Genomic DNA, 24,272 nt, shown 5'->3' with positions numbered 1-24,272 from the left:
CTTTCCCCTTACCACAGTCTTTGGACAAAGGCAAAGGCCCAAATTAAGCATATTTTGTGTGTTTACCAGGCAGCCACACAACAGAAATCCCATCGCAGCAACTGTAAAATTTTGCTTCATGCACATAACACAAACCAACAGAAACAAGGCTGAGAGACCAGATTTAGAATGAAAAAAGGATCACGAGATTAGCCCACATCTCCTAAGCGCCAAACTGCAGATATTACACTTCAAGAAAGTTGGGTAGTTTTTTTCATTTCACACACATCCTGATTTAGGAATCAATACTGGAATGAAGCACAAATACTGCAAAGGCACAATACATACAATTAATTTAGTATTTCCAATCCTAATAGAAAGACAGTACCAGTAGCATCTCTAGAGATTTCACTTTTGAAACCCAAGAGATCGATTAGTATGTGGATAAGGACCTATGCTTTTGGTTTCTAATAGGGGTCTTTCCACCAAAAAATCAAATGTTCATGTTCATTCCCTTTAGTTTTCCCATCAGTGTCCAAATTCACTTTCTTTTTCTTTAAGAAACAGCTTCTGTAATAGGAAGGGTTGAGTTATGCTGACTCTCTATAACAAATGAAGCAACTCTTCCCTCATTTTCCTGCTAATGAAGTTGAGTTCATCTCATTAATGTTTTTCAAAAGAAGCAAGAACAATTCAAATAAGAGCAACACAAAGCATTTTTAATGCAGTTTCTAAAAAAGTGAATAATTCAATGTCTCGGAGAAAATGAATGCCTATGCAAGAAATGAAGTGGATTGCAAATACAAGATCTTTTCCCTTCACCAAAAATTCAATTAAAAGAAGGGTCCAGAGCTGAGAGAAACCTTCCCTTCGTACCTGTTCCTCCTAATGCAAAGCCTTACCTTTGTGAGAAGACGTCTCGGTAGGGGCTGCCGTGCTGCAGGGCGATCCCATATCCTCTGTCCGCGACAGTGTTCCCGACCGTGTAGAAGGAGCACTCCGCGTCATTGATGGCCACGTACTCCAGCACTGCTGCGTCCCACACAAAGGCATAGTTCCCGTATTTCACCTGCAGTAAACAGAGGAAAAGCTCAGCCTATGGATGGCCAAGTCTGAAAGGAGGTCACTGCACTGGGAAATGGGGCAGTTTCAGCACAGTCTGTTCTTTAAGGGAAGTGAAGTTTGGGTGCCCAACTGCTGCCAGCATCAAAGGAGCCCAGACACTGGTGCTGTGAGGGGCTTGGGCTGAGCACCTCGGCTGAAAATGAAGAAACATGACCTGAAAACATGCCCTCAGTGACACAGTGCCATGGAGGAAATCTGACTGTCCCTTTTCAGGCAACAAAGGAAACACCATGGTCCCTCCACCAATGCTAAATTCCACGTAAAATCTTCCCCTGTTTTTATTTTGAAGTGTGAAAACAACCATTTAGAGGAAAGTTAGGTATTCCCATTGGGAGAAGCATGGGAGGGTAGGCATGGCGATCCAGAGGGAAGGCCACTGTTCAGGATGGTCCACATTTCAGTCATGCTTCAAGTTCTGACTGACTTCACAAACACCCATTTGTCTTATGGGTTCTCTGGGTAAGATCATACCAAGTAGATTTTTTGGGATTACTTTTCTCAGCATGAGGCATTTTCACATATCTTCGAAGACTTTCACAGAACAAGATAATGCAAGCCATTTTAACTGCTTGATTAAGATAAATCCAACAAGCTCATTACACTGAAAAGCTTTCAAAGTAATATTTTCCCATCCATTCACATTTGAAACAAATCCAGATTTAAAAAATTTAAATATATGTGATGTATACGAAATTTCAGCATTTATTCATTTATTCAGAAGCAAGCCTTTAAAAACAGAAATTCGGTCTATACAAATCGGTGAATTTCTGCTTTCCAGAAAAATCATGTTTTTCTGAAAAAATAGTAATCTCTACCTGCTCTACCAGACCCAGATCTTTTACAGGTTTTCTGTTTCATTGGTCTCTGTGTCAGACCAGAAGAATCACTCTTCTCTTTTCCTGCCCCTCTGCTTGGCTTCACTCAGCGCTTTCCCTGTGCTGTATTAGCCAACTAAGCTGTAAAACTAGGCTGAATCCATTGCCTTTGTACATCTAATGGGAATAAATACGTGACGGCTAAGTGAAAAGTAAACAAAACACAAAAAGGCCATGTGGGGCCAGGCAATCCAGAGAGAATTCGAAACCAAGTCAGCATATCAAAGTAAGCAATGTCAGTACATCATTTAGATTAGGCTTTGACAATGTAGATTATGTTTTTAAAGACTGTTTGCCTATAAAAGTTACTGAAGCAAGCCACACCGTCTGCTTGCTCACAAGATGTAGTGCACAAGGAACCATTGCATTTGGGACACATTCCTTTTAACTGCAGGCCTGGCAAGGGAATATTTCCTATTGCCATCTGTAGGCATGGCAGGGGGAGGATTTGTGCAGATTTTGGAGCAAAAGGGAGCCATGTTATCTGTGGACTGCACAGGATTCGCAGGATAAAGAAAATTCTTTTCAAAGTGTGCACACACACACACACACACACGAGTGCAGGACTGGGTCAGTTTTAATCTTCAGGCTCTGAAAATAGTCAAGAATGGTTTTTCACTCATCCCAGTGGAGGTTTAGGTCTATCTAAACAGGCAGGGAATAAGGGATAGAAGTGAATTTGAAATTAACAAACAATACAACTTGTGTGCTTGTCCTATAGGCACTGCCACTCACAGAGCTCTCCCTAGCATGGGCTGTTCTGATCTTCCTACAGACACCACTTGAGTAAGAAATAGCATGACTGAGAAAAAAGCCCTTCCTAGGAGAATTTAAAAGGATAATGACTCAGCCTGAAAAAGGACCATGATGTGCAGAGAACAAGGGAGGGAAATAGGAGACAAAAGCAGAAGATCAGAAGTGAGCAAATGAATCCTGGAAAGGATCAGATATACTTTCTGAACAAAAGAATTAAGGGAAAGTGGGGTTCAAAACCCAAGTAATTTTACATGTGGGACATAACCTTTGAGGTGATGGAAAGAGCAGAGGGTTATGTTTTGACACCTGCTTTTTTCCTAATCTGCCTTTTTATCATTCCAGTGCATTGAATTCACCCAAGTGCTTGTAAAGAGACTTATCAACTGCTCAGCTGGTCAGAAAAAATTCTCTTGATTTAGCTGCCTTGCTGTAAAACAACTCACAAAGAGAATATATAAAAGTGGTAAAAGCACTTACTGTCAATAATATCTGTGATGAAGTGGTATATATAAGATCCTCAGAGCAGAGCTGATAATATCACAGTTCAGGTTCCCACGAAGATATTACTTTTCACAGATAAGATCACAGTGAGCCTCAGTTAAAGTGCATGTGGCACAAAAGAGACTGAAGAGCCAGAAGGGATCATTCCCATCATCTACCTTCAACACATGATTGCTCCATGCATTAAAATACATCTTTTTTAGCATTTCTGCCCTATTCACTTAAAAATCTGAGGAATTCAAAACCATGGAGCAAACCTAAGTTGCAATTGTCATGCTTGCAATCCATCTCTTTAGAGAACTACTTCTTGCTCTAACATTTTTTGTTGCTTCAGTTTAGTCTTACAACCTATTTTTTAATATATATATATAACTTTGTTATGTCATTCCTAGGTATTTTTGCTCTGCAGTTCTAAATATTCAGTCACACTTTGGAGCTAAGACTTTTCAATTATTGATGGATCTTTCTGTCAGTTAGCCGAGCTGGATATGGCTTTCTTCCATCCTTCCTTGCAATTCTATCAGTTTGGCCCTCCCATTAGCAGTGACACTACTTTTAAACTGTCTCCAATTCTTAATTTTTATGCATGGGAGAAACACCTTTTTCACTAAGAGAGAATCAGTTTTCTAGCAGCTCTGGAGCTACAGGATTTCCTTCTTGGAATACTCTTCTTCTGAGAATTGCTCTAAACTCCCTGTCCAGGGATCTTTCACACAGCTCAAGACTGGTTTTAGCTTAAAGGACTAAGAATAAAATTTTGCTAGAGTATAGCAGACCTGGAACATTGCTGGTATTTCACAGATATTTGCACCTACACTATGGAAAGAGGAGACGATGCTCTCTATAAAAGGGCAAGAGAATTTCAGAACAAAATGTCAATTAAAAACTTACATCCTTCCCTGTCTCTCCCTCTTACTATGGGGAGCACATATTTTGTAGCTCTCCAGTAGCTGTGTAAAAGACTTCTACTTTGGGCCTCAAAATCAACAGCAAAAATTCCAGCTCTGTATTATGAGAAAAAGTTAAGAAACTTACATTCAGCCAATTATGGGAGCTAAATGAAAGCAAAATCTCCTTGGAAAAAGAAACGGATCCATGCAACGCACGTAACTCAGTACTCGCGGAAAAACTGCGTACCTGATTCTACATTTCCTCATCATTATATTGGCCTTCTGTGTAGAGAGAACAACATTTCAGGATGGTGGCAGATCTGAATGCTGTTCACACATGGCCACGCAGCCCAGGATCACCAGGGAGGTGTTTGTAGGAGGGCAGCACATTATCATTCTGCAGCAACCCCAGCTCTCCAGTCCACCGGGGCATGCAGAACTGACACTTCGCTCTCCTTCCCTGGGGCTTCCTGCCTGTCACTGTGGCAGAGGCTAAAGAGACTTTTTGATTATCTGATATCTATTGTCATAGGGGAAAAAAACCCCAAAACAAAACCAGGTAAAATTGAAACTGTTAGTTGTTCATCAGGGTATTTTGAACTCAAGCACCACAGTGGTCATTAAGTGAAACTGGGAGGTGTGGTACCACACAGAAATGCTTGGCTTGACTTCATGGTCCTGTGAGCAATTCTGAAGGAGTTACTGTAAAAAGAATTGTTACATAGAACAGGGGTCATCAGCACATAGCTTGTAAAACTATTTCTGTAGGGCTGTTATATTTATTTTCTATCACTGAACACTTACAAAATTTTTCTTTGCTGAACCCCTGTCTGTAGATATTAGCTAAAATTTATCCTGGATGATTCCACCAAAAACCAGTTGAGTTACAAGAGGAAAACATTTAAAGCCATTGCACTGTTGCATACGCATATATTTTATGTCAAGATGGATGTGGATAGTATTTCTTGCTACAGCTAACCCGCTCATGCAGTGTAAGCTGAATAATGTATTTGTGTACAGCTCTGGCATTCTAAAATCACATTTCTAGGTCTAGCAAATGTTAAATTTCAGAGAAAGTAATTGTAAGTAAACAACGACCAATTGCTGCAATTTTTCATACTTGTACTCTTGGATAATATCTTTTCTGTATTTTGAATTCCTCTATAAAAGAAATACAAAGAATCCTTGTGAAAGAAAAAAAATACACAATAGATTGCAGGTTAAAAGGAACTGGCAATTTCTTTTTCCTGCAGACCTCTTTTAAATATTTCATTGTACATAAAATGTGTTAACTCTTATAAAAACAACGGAACTCATAAGGCCAGGGAAGTCTTATGTTTGAACTGATTAAAATGATATTAATTATCTAGAGGAAAATCTTAAAATTATTAGATAATGCTGATGGCCCATTTTCTTAACTCCCTGTGCCTACACCCCAGAGTCACAGTGGTGGTGCTTTTCTACTCCTTTCCATTATCAGTCAGGTGCCAACTGCTGTACACCTTTCCCTGCCTATGAAGTTGTGAGCTGTAGTATTTGTTGTATTTTAGCTAAGGATACAAACTGACTCTTCCCCAGCACAGCAGCAGCAGCTCCAGCTCTGACATAAACCCGATCAAGAACATTGGTTAATCACCTGCTCCATACAGCATTTTGAGAGTCCTGTTCTCCAAGATAGACCATTCCACTGCACTGACTACACAGAGGAAAAAACACCATCCAGTGCTGCTAGCTAGACCTTTGCCCATCAGCGTGGAGCTGAGACTTTGGCATGTATAAATACATAAATGAAATTTTGGATACTCTTGCCATGTTCAGCAAGTGTGCAGCAGCTACAGCTTGCAGAGGGATGTGCTCCTCTCTACAGCACAGCCTCACCAAGGCTGCTATTACACAAGGAATGAAGAAGAGGGGAGAAAATTGAGTGAACATTTGCAAATAGATGAGTGAAAGCTGGTATACATAGTGTGGATATTGTACTCCAAAATGGGAAAAGATGAAATCTGAGGTGGAAGCCTAAATCTGGATTTTCAGATTGTCGGATGTTGGCAGACAGGTTGATGGCATTCACAAGAGAGGGTTTTTTTCAGCAGAAGGCAATGGAAACACTTTCCATAATCCTCTTGCAAGAGGCCAATGAAGTTGTTGTTTATCGGACTGCAGCAGAAGTCAGATCTTCTGCCTTCAGAGAAATTCTCATTTGCTAATTTGTTTTCCTCAGGAGACCAAGGCTTCAAGTCTTGGTTTTGTTCACAAAGGGCACAAATTCAGCTGACTTCTGTTTGGATCCCAGTGAAATAAAACCGTACATTTCGGCTTTGTTGAATTGATCCCAATAATTTACAGAAGTAAATCTTTCTGTACATCCAGATTGCAATTTTGGAGCTTCTTGCCCCACACTCCCTTGCAGGACAGCACGTGTGGCTGATCTGCATAACTTAAGACTGAAATGCAGTCATGCATTTAGGGAATCTGAATCTGACTGACAGCTCTCTGCAGTGCAAGATAGGAGCTGGATTCCCATGATGGTATTAGAGCACAGAATGAAAATTCGTATATATCATATATGTATATATATGAGAAACTCTATTCAGTCATCAAGGCAACCAGCTACTACTACTATTACTACTACTACTACTATCACCACTTTTAGTATGTAATTTTGCAGGGCCTATAGAAAATTATTTAAATTCAAGGGTTACTATTTGAAAAACATTGAAGTGTATTCTTTGTACTTATTCAAACAGAAAATGCAGAATAGTTTCTAAAAGCATCATTGAGCCCAGGAGAAAACAGCAGCAGAAATGAAACACCTGGGAAGCTTAGGGGAAGAAAGAGGAGGTTAGAAATCCCAGCCTCACCTCTTTTTCAGTATGAAGTTTATCTTTCATTACAGTGTCATATCAGCTGGAATGACATGTCTATTTGTTACATATAAAACTTAATAAGGAAAAGCATTAATTCCTCATATGCAGCCTGCCATCAACTTCTTGAGAAAAGCCTCATGATCACATGTTCACTTGTTACACTGGGCAGACCTTGAATAATTCATCCAGAATAAGAATTACTCAGGTATGAGAGCTCTGTAATGAGAGGGCACCACAGTGTCAGAACTTTCCCAGTGCTCAGTGCTGTCACATTTTGCCATTGTAATTAAAGGTATCTTGTAAGTTAACACAAAAGAAAATAACAAGCAGAGCAAAACAGTGGAGGCCAATTGAAGGTACAGTTCTGAGGGTGGTGGGAGAACAGAGCCAGCTGCCTCTTCAGGTGATCACAGCAAAGCACTAAAAAAACAGCAGATCATGCTGATCACTGACGTGCAGCTGAACCACAGGTTTGCTACAGCAAACATTCATTTCAGATGGAAGAGACACAGCAGAATAAAACAAATCTCAGCAAAGCAGGCCTTTGAAAGGTAAGGAAGCAATATCTTTTTTTTATTATGCCAGCTTCTCACTTATTCTTTGGCAACCAAGTGCTGGAGATTACAATACATACTGTTTTAAGAGTATCACTAGTGAAGGTCATATAGAGAAATTATATGAAAGCACTTCAGAAAATTAGATCTGTGGTAACCAAGTGGCAGTCTCAATAATGAGGCAACTTTAAACGAAATGTTGCTAAAGGGATCCCCCTCTTCTGAGAAATTAATATTTTTGTGATAGTTAATTCCCAATAAGAGAACATTTAAATGAGGAAATGTACATGGGTCAATCCTCCTCATTTGGGTGGAAAAAAAAAATTGTGGATTGAAGTACCATGAAGAAGCTAAACAGAGGTGAATTTAGAAAAGCAGAATTCCTCTTTATATTAAATCAATCCAGTATGATGCTCACTGAAGGGTTCTTGTCCCCCTTCTTTAGAATAGAAGCCTAACTGCAATTCTTGGGCAGCATTCCTTTTTCAAAGACACACTTATTGAATACCAACTGCAAGGAGAGAAAAATCATTAAACGTCAAAAAACTACTCATCAAAACCATTCATCAGTTGAAAAAGAACTGTAACCACAAGAAAAATCTTTGCAAAACTACCAGTGATACTGAAAAATTCTTTTTTGAAATTCTATTTTGAAATAATAGTTTAGTTTTAGAAACTTATTTTAAAGAAGCTGACTTACCTTTCAGTTTTTTATATTCCTTGTACATGAGCCCTGGCCACTTTCCTAGTGGTAATAGGATTCAAGATGTCCCACTACTCACACAAAAGAATTTAACTACCTTCTTTTGAACCATTGTATTCTTCTCTTTTTGATAAGCATCTCCTGCCCAGATTTGGATGGAGCCAGCTTGGTCAAGACACAGTCTCTTGAGCTTCAAAAGAAAAGCTTCCCAGCCCCTCTTTTTCACCTCTCTGAAATTACACTGCACAGCAGCTTAGCATGTTTCCCCTCATTTTGATGACCTGCAGGAGACAAGAAGCACTAACTGCTGGCAACCCGCATAGGCTTGGGCTGGAGCACGAAGGAGCAGGTTTGGATCATGAAGCTCAGTGCTTCCATATCAATTTGCTTACATACAGACTTTGCTTGTCTCAAAAGCTTCCTCTTCCTTTGGACAACCTGCATGAAACCACTTATCTTCTCTGGCAGTTAATCTTCCCCTTAAGTGCAGCAGGTCATGTGGCCATGGAAAGAAGTGAACTGAGATTTGTCCCCACCCCTTCAGGTTTCTACCTTTCAGCAACCCCTGGCATCAGCTTTCCCTGGGAGCTCAATAAAGGCTACCATAGGGTGTCTCTGAGTACTTCTTTTGGAAGACTGTAAGTTCAGGCTGCTGCACAGACTGGTTCCTAATGCCATCACACCATCCCTTGTCACTGCCTTGTCAGGTCTTTGGAGACCCCACTGCTGAATGCATTTTGATTCGTGCAAGAAGGTGCTTTGAACCCACAGGAAAAGAGAACATTACAGATTTGAGCCATGAAAGTTTTCTCTTTCTTTTGCAGTTTAGGACCCATGGAAGACATCAGGAGCTGTGGGAGGGGAAAGAAGACCAGTGCAGTCACATTTTTTACTCAGTTCAGATTGCCTTCTTGCTATCACCATGCAGACAGCTGAGAAGATGACACAACAGAACTTGTCCCATAAGGTCCCTGTAAGTCTTGAAGATGGCTCCTGTCTCTGCTGCCCTCCCTGCAGCAAGCCTACAGCCCCTGCTTGCAGTCACAAACTAGGGAGTCAAACTCCTCACATAAAACAGTGAATACAAAGGATGCTGTTAAGAGTCATTCACAATGCACAGCCAGGCAGAGCAAGGCCAGGTAAAGGAGCAGGCACCCAAGTTCTGTATGTGCAAGGTAAATCAAGATGTAAACAGTGTCCAGAAGGAGTTTCAAGTTCAAGCAGCACCCAAAACAGTTCAACAGCTCCTGAGCACTCTTCACAGCCAACTAGGGATTTTATGTTTACTGCCACTTCAGGTGATAGTTGGGCTTTTGCATCTTTACAGAGTGAAATACTTACAGCCTTTGCCTTCAAATGTACACAGACCAGTTCATTTCTGGCTACAGGCATTTCCACTTATCCAGGGCTGTAACATTCATTTGGCACACCTTTGTAAATAACAGATGAAGTGCAAGTCACACACTTCCATTATATTTGCTTTTAATTCATCCTGATCTGCCCACATCATAGCTCAGATGCCAGGAATCAGTTTACAGATGACAGAACTGAGAAACAGTTGCCAAACGTCAACTGAAAATAAATGAATTACTGAAAAACAATCACTTGTGCTGGAGGAGTCATTCAGGACTGGTATTTTTCATGATTTTTAATCCCTTCCTTCTCCTGAAACAGGAATCAACAGAAATTCCTGGGCAGGACACTTGACACAAACTCAGAGATGTAATTTTAAACACAGACCTTTGGCTTGGTGAAAGTGATAGATTGAGCTGGACAGAAATTAGTTATCTTTCTGCACAAGGAATTTCAAAATTTTGGATTAAGGAAAAATATCACCAAAATCAGTGAAAAAAAAATCCAAACTGGAGAATATTTTTATTCCAAAAAGTTGACTTCAATCTGAATTACTTTCCTGCCATGGATTAACGTTTCAAAATGAAAAAAAACCCACTTTGATCAAAAAGAGATAGTAGTTGAATATGAAAATACCCTATGATGATATGTTGACAATTTTAGTGCTTTTGAAACTACACAGTATTTTATAAAAATACTTATCCTTCCTTACACAGTTTCAGTTTCAATTATGATTATATTCCAGTGAATAAATCCCTAATGATAGCTCACTCTGGTTTACTTGAGCCATGTTTTTAGGCATCTTATAAAAATCTAAATACGTATAAATAGAATCATTAAGGCAATAAGAAATTGTATTTCCTGCTCCACTACTGATTTCCTGTGAGTCTAATGAATCATGGAAACTGATGTGTCTTTATGTGTTGCTCAAGACTCTCAAATTCAAACTTGGACAAAGTATGCTGAGAAATCTCATTATATCATAAACAAGGATAGTTCTTTGGTAAACATACATTATAATTAGTCATCCAATCTTACTTATTTTCTTAATTTGAATTTGATGTGTATACCCCGTGTCACTGGGTGTACAAATAGAATACAATTGGGTTAAAATCAAGTACTTGTTCTAGTCCTACCCTGTTAATAAAAATGCCAGGGTATCTTTGAGAGAAGTCATGAGAAAAGTAAAGTACTTATGTAAGAGAAGAAAAAATTTCATCATGCAATCAGAGCTTATTTGCCGTCATAAAATGAAGTAGCATTTCAGCTGGAATTAGGAATATCAACTGAGATTTTCTTAGTTAGAAAATTCACTTGCAAATCAGGTATTTGTGCATGCAGTGTTGGCAGCTAAGTGCCCAGCTAATCATGTACATCAGTAAACATCTTACTTGAGTGAATGAAGTAATTTCATTAGTTAGCACCAAACAATGGGAAAGGAAGTTGAAAAACACATGCAAAAGAATCCTAAAATCATGAACTTGATATTCTAGCACTTCATGTAAAGTGTAGCAGGTATCACTCAGCATCTGATGGCTTGAAAAAGGCCACTACCTTTTTAGGAAATGTAATCTCATCAGTGTTGTCTTATTTATTTCACTGAAAACCAAGCTGGACTATGTCTATGTAAAGAAGGAATATCTTAACTGCTGTTCCTTGTTAGTTACATTTATATCACAACATAAAAATAATTTCTCTTACAGAACTCTCCCATGAGAAGGACAGTGTATTGGATACATATATACTAAAGTTAGGGAAGGACTGCAGTTTTTCCTCTGGCTTTCAAAAAATTAGGTACTTCATTGCAGAGGAACATATGAGCTGCCAGCACAGTGGCAAGGGTGGAAAAAGACCTTAACTGGCTGCCAAAACAGAAAAATAATAATTTACGGGCCCAGTTCTATATTATTGTCATGCTCCTTGTTCCTTCAGTATGGATTTTTAAATGGAAAATGATGAAATCAATGGTTTTTCTTTACTTGTTAAGGGAGATACTAAAGGATGCTGCACAGCTTCTGCCACATTGGTGATAAGTGCCTGACCAAGTTTTCAGGAAAAGCAGCTGCATGCCTGCATCTGTACAAACAGCTGGTGCAGTGCTCTGGGTGCAGATACAGCTCCTTTCTGTGTGCACTTCTATTAAAACATCGTACTGCACACACGTGGGCTCTTCATCTGAAAAGATCATCCCTTCAGACACAAAGGGAAAGCACGATTCCTCCAAATCGACATCTATGTCAAGTCCAATATAGTATCATTGTTGCTACATCACTCATGTTCAATTTTGGAAAAACTTTAATTCACAAGATGTATATAAGAAAGCAGAGCAAATACAATGCCAGAAACATATATCCTCCTTTATCTTATGTATGACATATCTATGAAGAGCATATTATATTGTAGCTGAAGAAGATTAAACCACAATAATATTTTCTCTTGTCTCTTTTAAAACTTCTTTTTATTCTTTTTGTCATATTTCAAATTATTTGGAGCTGAACAATGCAAGTACAATGGAATCTGAGGCCCAGTACAGGCATCTACATTTGGCAGCTAGTGAATAACTAATAGTCAGTTCAATGGGCTTACTCTGTACCTACATGGGGCACACACCAGAACCTAGGTCTAGCAATGTATGGGCTGAATGAACTGAGATAAATCACAGACTGTAAAAATATGACAACAACCTTGTAAAAAACAAAGAACAGAAATCTAGAAATTGAGAATAACATGATAAAGATGAGATCAAAACTGCAGCTACAAAATTTACATAAAACTTGTCATGGAGTGTTAGAAATGCCTCATAGCTTTGAAATTTTAGGGTAGAAATAACTAAAATAATATAAATAAATAATATAAATAAAATAACTAAAATAAACTGAAACCTTTATAGAAGGTGTGCAGTATAAATCCTGAAAGGATATGGTACAATTTGATGCAGTATCAGTCCAAAAGTGTACGACGTGAAACTCTGTGGGGACTGAAGAAACTCCACCAGGCCTAGGACTACTACTAGAAAGAAATTCAAAACAAACCTTCTGCAAGTTTCTCTGTTATTTGGTTGTGATTTGTCTTCCTTCAGCCAGGAATGGATCTGGATGTGATGCAATGTTATGCTAAGTAATTCTTGTTGTCATGAGATTTCCCCTTGTAACTCTGTTCACAAGGTCGGAAACGGCCAAGTCAGCTTCCAGCTGGTGAATGGAAATAGAAATTGAGCTGAAGTCTACCACTGACTGTTTTCAATGGATGCCAAATTTGAGCTAAAGAATTTTCATGTTGGATGTAGGGAGAAATTAACTTTGAAGATATGAGAAAGGATGTGGTAGAAAGACAGAGAAAACGTTTGATGGGATGTCCTATGAAGGTGGAGAAGCCAGCTGATTAGAGGCTGAATTGGGCAATTCAAGATCTTGAAAAGCAGAACACTAGTTTGGGAGGAGAGAGGTACTGCAAGAAGCATAGAAAAATTCATCAGATATGATGAATTTATGTGGTCTTTAGTTACAAGCTTGGCTGATATTTCCACTCCACTAAACTTCATCTAAATTTTGCAAAATCACTATAGTGTCTAATAAGGTGGGGAGATTCTCAACACCACACGAGAGGATGTATTTAGAAGTACAATTCTCTAACTCAAGATTGCTATTGGCATCTATCAAAAGACAAAACAATACCCTGAGTATTTTCCACAACTGTTGTAATTAACAAACATATGCTATATGTTATTACATTAGCCAGAATTTTGTTATGAGCTCTTTTGAATTACTTCTGGGTTTGCCTAGTTCAATTCTCTTCTAAAATCTCATATTGCTCTGCTGTCTTTGCTGTGTTCCATCTGCTGCTCACTTTGTTGGATCTGAAATGATTTAATGATCGCTCTAATCAAGAATAAGATACTGTTTAAATAAAACCATCTCCTTCATTTAGCTTTCAGCACAACCATTGCATAATCAAAGAGGTTCAGTTTAGTAACAGCATGATCTGAAGGACTGAAAGCACTTTGCAAACATTCATTTATCGATGCTCACATTTTCTTTTTGTGAGGAAACATTCCTGCCTTTGCTGGTTACACCTGCCCTGTGTGCGCTTACATTGTTGTGTGTTGCCTCCTGACTATGCTGTGAACCACAACATTTGGACTCCAAGAGATTCATACAACAACTTGTGCATAAAGACATCACTGGAGAAGAATTGTAGCACTTAAGGCCAAAATTTTGATCCTGAAGATATTGCTGCTTATAACCACCTAATTTTTTTCATGCCAAATTCTACTTTTGAGCATGCAGTAGCTGTGGGCCTCCCCTCTAAGAGGGATGAGCAGACTGGCGTCCTCTCTCATATCAATTCCCAGTGAAAACCCATGCATGAGGTGAGTGGGTACTTGTGCCCATTGAGAGGCCCAGTCCAGCAGCTTTTTAGTGCATACTTGAAGTGTCACATAAAACACAACCATGCTCAGAACTCCTGCCACGTGTGAAACAAAATGTAAAGATTTTCAAACTTGGATTTGTCACATTTTTCTGACCACATGCAGTTTAAGAAGCAAGTCCATGCCATTTCTCCATGCTGCAGGACACTGTTTTTGGTGTCTTCCCGTGGTAACAAATTCAGACCATTTGGAATCAAGTTATGTTGCAGTACCTTGGATAATCACAAGACATGTCCTGGCCATCAATCTCTTATAAAACAGAGTATTAAAGAACTGCATTCAGGACTGAATGGAAGACTGAAGAGAAATTTAGGGGTTCCCTGGGAATTTGTATTACAGTCAGGGACGACTCACTAATGGGAAGGTGCTATGTCCTATATTTGTTTACTCACAGGTTGAGAATTCTTGCTAGAAATGTATTTGTGTTTGCTTTGACTAGGATGGTTAATTTTCTTCATAACTAGCTAGTATGGGCTATGTTTTGGATTTTTGCTGGAAACAGTGTCAACAGCACAGGGATATTTTCATTATTGCTGAGCAGAGCTTCCACCTTGTCAAGGCCTTTTCTGCTCCTCCCACCACCCCACCAGTGAGGAGACTGGGGGTGCAGGAGGAGTTGGGAGGGGGCTCAGTGGGTACAGCTGACCTCAGGGTATCCCACACCATGTGACATCATGCTCAGCATATAGAGCCAATGGAAGAAGGAGGAAGCGGGGAGCATTCAGAGTGCTGGTATTTGTCTTCCCAAGTGCCTGTTACACGTGAGCCCTGCTTTCCTGGGGATGGCTAAACACCTGCCTGCCTGTGGGAAGTGGTGAATGGATTCCATGTTTTGCTTTGATTGCTTGTGTGGCTTTCTCTTTACTTATTAAACCATCTTTATCTCAAGCCATGAGTTTTCTCACTTTCACTCTGCTGATTCTCTCCCCCGTCCTGAGATGAGGGAGAGTGACAGAGTGGCTGTGTGGGGCTGTGATGCCAGCTGGGGTCAAACCATGACTGCATTACAGGGAAATCCTGCTCTGAGGTCAGAGTGATAAAACAAAACAATCTTCTACCCTTTGATTGATGCTATGACCAGAACCCTTACAGACTTTTATAATGCAGTTGCTTATCTACTGGGTTTTTCATTACAGATGCATTGTGTTCTCCACCCATCTTGATACAGCCCCTGGGATTGATATCTCTCCCTCTCTTACATTCAGCAGGGAATGGGGTCTGTTTTATTTGATTAAATAGCCCTTCTGCAAACAGCCATAAACACCAATCAGCCCCCATGCAGCGGGAAAGCTTTAGAGCTGGGAATAGTAAACAACTCTCTCCTGCCATTGTAATTCAGGAAGGGAGTTGTGCAGCCTATCTAGAGCAGTTATTTCATGCAAAAGAATAGAAGAATGATATGTGATTACAGCCTGGTTAAAATGCTTCTTAAAATACTCCACATGGCACTTTAATCATCTCCTTCCATAGCTTGGCTCTTGAAAAGAAACTCATTTATTGTAGTCACATTTTCAAACTGGACAACTCTGCCACCTAATTCAAATGCAAAGAGACATAAACTGCTTGATGGCAATTTAACTAAAGAGAATAAATGGTGGGAAAAACCCAATTATAACTACTCCTCAGCCTGAGGAAAGATTTTGCTTATTTAACAGAAGAATTTTAGCTTTATTTTTAGTTGACACACTTTAGGAAAACCCACTTGCCTACCTGGCAATAACTATGGAAAAGCAAAGCACCCCCAAAAGCCTTTGCTCATGTCATGACACCAGACTGTAGTGCAGCCTGACAACATGTGCAGAAGAGACTCTCTGCTTACTGCAGTTATCCTTTAAAGCAATAACCCCCTACCTCCCAATCTCAGGATTTTGTTGGCATGAGTATGGTTTAAACCCACAAACGTTAATCATAGGTTCTGGCACGCTGCAGAGTAGGACAGCAATTACTTTTGAGTAGGAACTATCTAGTTTGAACCACTGGACCTGCTCCAAACTGGTCCTCGTTCTCCTCTCTCCCTCCTTAAATACGATATAAGCATTTCTTTTTCTCATAACACTGTGAATAAATGAATAAGCTGAAGTGACTGAAATAAATCAATAAAATGATATATTCCAACAAAATGCAGTTTTACTAGAGTATTTCCCACTATGTATAATGAAATGACTGTCAAAGAGCAGCCAACAGCAGAAGTCTGCTCAGTCTCTAGCCAGGTGTTTTCAGATTAGATATAAGAGATCTCTCTGGCTGTAAAACTTCTATGTGCAATTAAATGCACAGAGCTATTTAGAAGCACAGGCCCGGAGCTTGTAGAACAACCATCATTTTGGGGATGTATAGGGTTCCTCTTTTGTATTTGAAAAATTACACTTTTTTTGTGTTTTATTTCTCTCCATGGTATCTTAAACTGTCCTGTTTTGAAACTAGGATGACTTTAAGGGCAATCACCTGTTTTAATTATATCTTCTGATACTTAGAGGCTTGATACTTACACATGTTAGAGACTAGAAAGGTTGATTTTCCCAAGTGTTCTGCGAGTGATTTTTAGTTTGCAATTTAATTTTCCTGCACCATTCTTAGTACTTCACTAGCCTGTCATCACCTACCAGTATGTTTATTAATGCATTGACTATTTAAGGATGATATTGTAAAAAGTTGCTATTAGAGCAGATGCAGGCTCTCCTCATGTATCCACTTTTTCTTTTCTATGACTTCTATCTGTAAGAGTATTAGAATGGAAAAATTCTGAATCATTTCATAAGGAGCTATTAAGTGTCTTACAGTGGAGATTTCCTACAGATCTACTCACTGCAATTGCATTTGTTGACCTCTGGAACAGACATTTTGTTTAGTAACAAGTTGTTGAACAGAAATTATCTAAAGCTATCAAAACTGTTTTATGAATGATTGATATAGCAGCTCCAAAAACATGAAACAAGATCCCTCTGTTACCTCTTGTCCTTCTCTCATGGTTTCAGACTCGCAGCCTCCCAGTCAAAGTCGTGCTTTAAGGCTGGAACATAGGGGATGTATAAAATGCACTCTTTCTCATTATTTCTGTTCATCTCTCTTTTCTATTGCATATATCCTTTAAACACCCTTACATTCAATCCCATCATTTACATTTGTTAATGCATCCTGAAGTATTTGGGTATTATTAAAATATGTTAATACACAAAAATGATAGCTGGAAACATTAAAACAAGAAAGTGAATACATTACCAAGTTCTGTGCCTGGAGCAAGAGTGTGCTCTCCTGCCTCCATCTATTGATCATTAGACAGAGCCTGCATCTCCCTCATCTGTGTGTGATACATCCCCAGAGCAGCCCACCACACTATGAGCCTGCAACCCGGCTTCAAAGTCGGAGTTTGGGAATGCTTCATCTGATTGCAAATGGAAATTGTTGCACAGATCAACAGTGAAACACTGTAAGGCGATGGAGATAACAAAGGGGATGTGTAACAGTCTGGAGAGGTGAAGGGTGGAAAGAAGAAAGGAATTAGAGAGCTGGGGAAAAGTTGGAGTAGCTGTTATCCAAACAGAAAAGACAGAGGGTCAAAAAGCAGACAAATGAAAAAGTAAGAGGGAAGAAACAAAGTGAAGTGAGAATTCAGAAGGAAAAGAACAAGCAGAGGTTGCTGGAGCTGCGTAGGAGTCTCTGTAGTCCCCAGACACTCTTGGGAGGGTGGTGTTATTAATCTTCATGAACCTAGAAATGTTACAGAACCTCTGCAGGAAAAGCACTAAGTTAATGGAGATAAAATGGAGAAATAAGAGCTCACAGGACCAGAATAACAGATGCCTGATAACTTTCATGTTCCCTGTAGCCAAACAGGAGTGCTCCAAATGCCAAACTACTCTTCTTTGTCAGGCATTTTGTAGAGGTTTTCTTTCTTAGGACAACGAGAATGCAAAATGAGGTAGCAATTTTTGACAGAACTTTTCCATTGATGCTTTTTAAAAAGGGATCTGGAACTAGATTTGGGCACAAAAGAAAATTTGTGGTTGCTGAACTACACAAATTCAAATCTTTTGTCATCCTCCCATAGGAAAATGTCTGCAAGAAGTGACCTGAAGAAGTAAAAGAATTACTTTGAGTAGGACATTTTGCTCATTCCAAGCTTTGCTTCCTTACAGGTTGCACAAACACGACCCATATCTGATGTGACCAGACTAGGAAAACATATGCCTGGGAGTTTGTAACTTCCATCAGGAGTCCCTCTTGTTTAATAAAGAGCAATGAATGTGCTACTCAAAAATCCAAAGAATGGAAAATCCCTCCACAAGCTGCTGACACAGGAGGAGGTTCACTGCTCTGCAGGCACCTCAGCACAGTGTGCTCATCTCCCATCATACAGTTTTTGGTCATTTGAAGTTGTTGGTCATAACCTTTTTTTCCAAATCAATGCCACAGACTGAGCAGCCTGAGAAGGTAGTGGATCAAATTTTACCAACAGCATTAGAGGTAGATTCATGGGTTGGAAAAATTCCAAACATTTATTATCTAGCAGAAGTTTCCTTGCATTGCTTTTTCATTATATATATCCAGCATGTCTTCACTGTAAGATGCCACACCAGGACCAACATCACTCTAGCAGCAGGACCCAAATAACAACTGAGACCTTACAAAACTGACCCCTCAGTATCTTTCTGCCCCAAAGAATCTGCATCTCCCAAACCCTTCCTGACCTCTGCAGCCAATAAACTTTGGTTTTAATTGAGAGAGCAACATGCAGCAGAATTTCACTTTGCTACAAATAGATCTGTAAAGACATTTCCAGTCTTGTACTCTTTAATAAATCCCGTGTGTTACTCAGGAGATGGTTTGTAACAGCACCCAGGAGAGCTGTTTCTCTTTCAGACCTCTCCCCTGCTAATGCATAATAAATGCATTCATCACCTACTAAATACTCACAACCCATTTTTTTTTATAGAATATGACAACAGCATTGCTCTGTTAGATGTAAATATGCACAAACTAAGCTACTCATTTGTAGGGGTGGGTTCAGCATCCTTTTCTGTTTATACCATCCTTTCTAAAAGGTGTCTCCCTAACACTGAGTGTGACCAGCTCAGAAAAATTAGGCAACAAATAATACTGGCAAAAAAATTCCTGTGAGCATTATCCCAACATGCTCATGGCTCAACTTTTACAACCAGTGACTGAAAATGCATGCTTTTTCTTAAATTATTTCCTAATTGTCAGTTTTCTTACTCCCTGATATCTTCCAAAATTTTTGATCCCGTAAAAATCCCAGCTTCAGGACAGAACTTGGAATTTCTACAATTAATCACCTGCCAGTGCAAATGAAAGCAGCATTCATACTGCTTAGTTATGCATAAATTTAAAGTCTCCCATATATAATGCTTGAGATTATGCTATTCAGATGTGATAGGGGCATGGAAACAAATGTGGATACATACTGGTCTGCCAGCAATTCCCAAAGTGCTCAGGACCAGAAAAAGGCACCAGAAGATACAAAGTCCTTACACACGAAGCCACAAGCAGTTACTCCACATGTGGTGGTCAAGGTACCCCCACCATCAGAGTGTAGTGTTCCCACCTTCCCTATCAGACACATCCAAAGTTCTCCAGAAATAACAAAAAACCCCAACCAACCAACCAACCACAAAACAAAAAAGGAAGCTCCTGTTTGTTATCTCAACAGCTAGAGACTGGGAGCTATTAACACAAAATTAGTGCTACATTTTGCATGTACATAAGGATTATTTTAGACCAAATGGCTGGCAGTGCACCCTGGGCCCGACAGTGGCAGCTACCCCTACACTCCTACAGAGCTGGTCTTCTGCCATCAGGACAGGGATGCACAACAGACATTTTGCTCATAAGTCCATCTTAATTAGTCCAGTTCTACATAAGAAAAAAATCAAGTGAAATCTCCACTCTCAAAGAAATGTTTTCCCCCTGGACTGTTCTGGCCTGTAAAAATACAGCTCCAGGGTTAGACACAGGCCAAGGTGTGAAGTACTGAGCTTTTCATTTGGCCATCAGGATGAAGGATGGGGACCACACCCCCATCCCATGTTCACTCCTCAAAGGGCTGCCATCTATCCTTTCTCCAGCTGAAAAGTCTGGACTCAGCTCTCTGCAAAATGCAGTTCTACAGGACTGAAGCAAAATTAGTTCCTCAGGGTATATTTTGCTGTGTCTTATTTTTATTTCCATTTCTAGTCATGGAATACGATCTTAGTTTGGTAGGTACTGTACAAAATAAGCCACCAAGAAAAATAGGATGCCATCTTAGGCACTCCTGACCACTCTCTAGAGAAGAAAATTGCCTGTCTACAATAGCTAGGAAAGAAACTTGGACACCTAAATTAGACAGCTCAAGTTACACATGATGGGGGTATACTTATAGCCATTGACAGATCAAGGTGAAGCAAGGTTTTAAGAAAGAATTATCTTTGAACAGAACATGGGATATATCTGTGGGAAGAGCCCTAAATAACAAAGTTTTCAGGCAAACAAGCACCTAAAAACAAGCAGAAAACTTCAAGATTAGAAACTGCCTCTGAAATTAATGCAATGATGTTGTTGTTAATCAATGAGAAAATTCAAAAGAAATATGTAGCTGGCACCACTGAATCTGGAGAAACTGAGGAATAACATGGAGAAATTGCTCAATAAAATCTTATTTCCCCCCTCTTTTTTTATATTGTGTCAGACTGTCATGAACTTTTAGTTCCCGTGCTCATCTTTTGAAGTTAGGCTGTAGCTCTCCTCTGAGGATGAAGGCTGAAAGGTCAGGCACAGAGAGGCTGTTTTTTGAGAGATACTATTCATTTGATAATGGTGGTGTTCATTAATTTAGTTCATTCTGGGGGTACAGTAGTTCTTTGGTTTCCCCCACATCCCATCTATGCCAGTATTTAGATGATTATAGTGTGCATTCCTCTCTACCCCCGATTTGGCAGCTATAAAATAAAGCAAAGGGAGGGAAACAGCATAGAGAAGCAACACAACAGAGCTGCTCTGCTGATGGGTACTGATCATAGCACACCAGGGACCTGGCTGTCAATGTTTTTGTTACTGCAAAAACAAAGGGGAGTGCTCAGGAGTTTGAAGGAAAGACATGACTACTGTCTTGAAGGAAAACATACCTTACAGAAGGGTCCTTAGAGAAAGCATAAAGATGCCTGCTTGAAAAAGGAGTTGCACTGGAAGTTCACACAAACGATTTCCAATTCAGAAATGAGACCGCTACAGGGAGAGTCAGAATTCACCATGAAAGGCCTTGAAAGTCAAGGCAATTTTATTTATTTATTTTTTTTTACCCAGGAGCATTTTCAATGGAACTAAATGGAAAAAGAATTCTTTATAGAGGCCCCAGAAAATAACACTGGAAACTACTGAAGTGACAGGCTGGAGGTCGTATGGACAAAACGTAGACATGTCATGGAAAGTAAATTGGCAAGACTTAAATAGACACACCAGCAATAGAAAGCCACAGGAAAGAAAATTTAAAATGATGAAGTCAGCTTCTGTAGGCTAAGTGGTCAGACATGAACAGACAGTAAAGGAAAAACACACTAATTTTATTTCAGATGAAAGAAGCTCCGCTCAGTTTAAGAGAAGCAAAACTTCAAGTTGTCTTCGTGGAGCCAATTTGTTTGGACTTAAGGGACAGGGATAAGCTATAGATACAAAAGAATATGGTCTTGGATGTAGGATGGCCCACAAAAATTTTAGAACAGGAGTGTCTCCACCAACCAACAAGAAGGAGATGTAAGCTTTCTTAGGTGCCATAGGCTTTTGGAGGATGCATGTTCCTGAGTACAGCCAGATTGTGAGTCCTCTCTACCTGGTTACCCAAAAGAAGAACAATTTCCACTGGGGCCCTGAACAGCAACAAGCTTTTGCTCAGATCAAGCAGGAAATCGCTCATGCGGTAGCCCTTGGCCCAGTCAGGACAGGACCAGAGGTGAAGAACGTGCTCTACTCTGCAGCCGGGAGCCATGGCCTGTCCTGGAGCCTCTGGCAGAAGGTACCTGGTGAGACTTGGGGCCGACCACTGGGATTTTGGAGCTGAAGCTACAGAGGGTCTGAAGCCAACTATACCCCAACAGAGCAGGAAATCTTGGCTGCCTATGAAGGAATCCAAGCTGCCTCAGAGGTAATTGGCACTGAGGCACAACTCCTCCTGGCACCCCGACTACCGGTGCTGGGGTGGATGTTCAAAGCAGAGGTTCCCTCTACCCACCACGCCACCAATGCCACATGGAGCAAATGGATTGCTCTCATCACACAGCGCGCCTGTATCGGAAAACTGAATCGCCCTGGGATTTTGGAAATAATCACAAACTGGCCTGAAGGTGAAAACTTTGGTCTCACTGATGAAGAAGAACAAGTGACACGTGCTGAAGAAGCTCCACCGTACAACCGACTGCCATCAGAAGACACACACTATGCTCTTTTCACCGACGGTTCTTGTCGCATCATAGGGATGAAGTGAAAGTGGAAAGCAGCTGTATGGAGTCCCACACGACGGGTTGCAGAAACTACTGAAGGAGAAGGTGGATCAAGCCCACTCGCTGAACTCAAAGCTGTTCAACTGGCCCTGGACATTGCTGAAAGAGAGAAGTGGCCAAAGCTCTACCTCTACACTGATTCATGGATGGTAGCCAATGCTCTGTGGGAATGGCTGGAAAAGTGGGAAAAAGCTAATTGGCAGCGTAGGGGAAAACCAATCTGGGCTGCTGAAGAGTGGAAAGACATCGCTGCCCGAGTAAGAAAGCTGGTTGTGAAAGTCTGCCATGTAGATGCCCATGTCCCCAAGAGTAGGGCTAATGAAGATGAGGAGGACCCTCTGCTCCCAGGGAAGGAGAAGGGCCTCTGTTCTTAGAGATGAAATGCTCCCAGAGATGGGTGAAGAGAACTTTTTTTTCTGAACGGCTCAACCTTAAAATTGTACCCCAGTAATTCAAGAGTGGACCCTCGAAAGCAGTTGTGAGAAAAGCTGCAGGTCGGGGGGAAGGGACTCACATGCGAGCAGAGAACCAACCCGGGTGGCTGTCTCGTTGTGATAATATTTTCATAGCATGGGCAAGAGAGACTCCTCTTCCTAAATGGACTGAACAAGGTTATTATGGAAGTGGTAAACAGACTGAACATCTCAAGGGTTGTCTTTTTACATTGTCTGTGGGGGAAGGGAGAAAGGTGGGGGGAGGAGAAGTGTTCTGAAGGTGTGGTATGATTTTTTCCCCCCCCCTCTTTCTTCTTTTAGGTCTGTTAATAAACTTCTTTATATTCTTTCAAGTTTTGTGCCTGCTTTGCTTTTCTCCTAATTCTTATCTCACAGAAGGTAAATAGTAATGAGTATTTTGGACCAAACCACTACACTAAATCGGTGTTTCTGCCTGGTTACAAACGGAACCCGCTACAGTCTGGAAAGTTCTCCAAAAGAACTGAGAGATAAGAGAGAGAGCAAGCAAAGCAGCCAGGGAAGGTAAAATGACCCAGCACCACAGCAGGACAGCAGTCAGTGACATCTGAGGTTGTTGAAGTGACTGTCAGGCATACGCAGAGTGACCTTTGAACAGGAGTCAGGAGCAACCTGGGTGCCATTTCAGGGAGAGGAAAAAGGGTGAGGTACATTCAGTAGCATGTAAGATGAAACAGGAGAAGATGAACTCAGATAAACCTTTCAGAGAAATTTGGAGACAAAGGGAATACAGCAATAGTTGGCTTGCTTAGTTGCTGGATGAACACATGTCCATGTAGATCCACTTCTTGATATGTAGGCTAATTCAAATTCTGACTTATTCATTTGAATAAAGCCCAACTCTGCAGAAAATAACTTTTACAGGTGTTCTACTCAAGATAAAACCTGTGAAAACTCTCTAGAAAGTCAAAGTTAGATGAAACTTTATTATATACTCAGAAGTGTTGGTGAGGGAGAGCAAGCCTTTTATTAGACATAGCCTGAATTCTGAGAAAATGTGGTAGTAAGAAAAGTCTGGCATTTAATTTTTAAAGCTACACACAAAATCTGCTTCATGCTCTGTTAACTGTCACAGACCAGTTATTGTACTTCCCAAACACACTGAGCTCCTAAGCTAACCTAGGTAACTATTAGCTGTTTGATAATGCCTGAAAGTAATGCCACACTGTGTTTGTAGAGCTTACTGGTCAGGATTCTAATTTTTGTCACTGCTGTAAGTTTTTAAAGCCCCAGATATGGCAGTAAAGATACACAGGATTATAGGGAAAAAAAATAGCC

The 24,272-nt window shown here is 40.2% G+C and overlaps 1 protein-coding gene across 8 annotated transcripts in view; it reads right to left on the bottom strand.

Moving 5' to 3' along the window:
* Positions 1-24,272, bottom strand: part of GRID2 (glutamate ionotropic receptor delta type subunit 2) — an 824,945-nt gene that overhangs the window by 65,262 nt on the left and 735,411 nt on the right. For all 8 annotated transcript variants that reach the window (XR_011150528.1, XM_069013075.1, XM_069013077.1 and 5 more), the window contains one exon: positions 882-1,048. Coding sequence is in view for 7 of the 8 variants with exons in the window: in XM_069013075.1 (XP_068869176.1) it covers positions 882-1,048 (167 nt within the window). In the remaining variant the exon portion in view is untranslated. The remainder of the gene's footprint in view (positions 1-881; positions 1,049-24,272) is intronic.

The sequence above is a fragment of the Aphelocoma coerulescens genome, chromosome 4 (genome assembly GCF_041296385.1).
Source record: "Aphelocoma coerulescens isolate FSJ_1873_10779 chromosome 4, UR_Acoe_1.0, whole genome shotgun sequence".
Lineage (NCBI taxonomy): Eukaryota > Metazoa > Chordata > Aves > Passeriformes > Corvidae > Aphelocoma > Aphelocoma coerulescens.
This window is presented reverse-complemented; position numbering and strand designations above follow the sequence as displayed.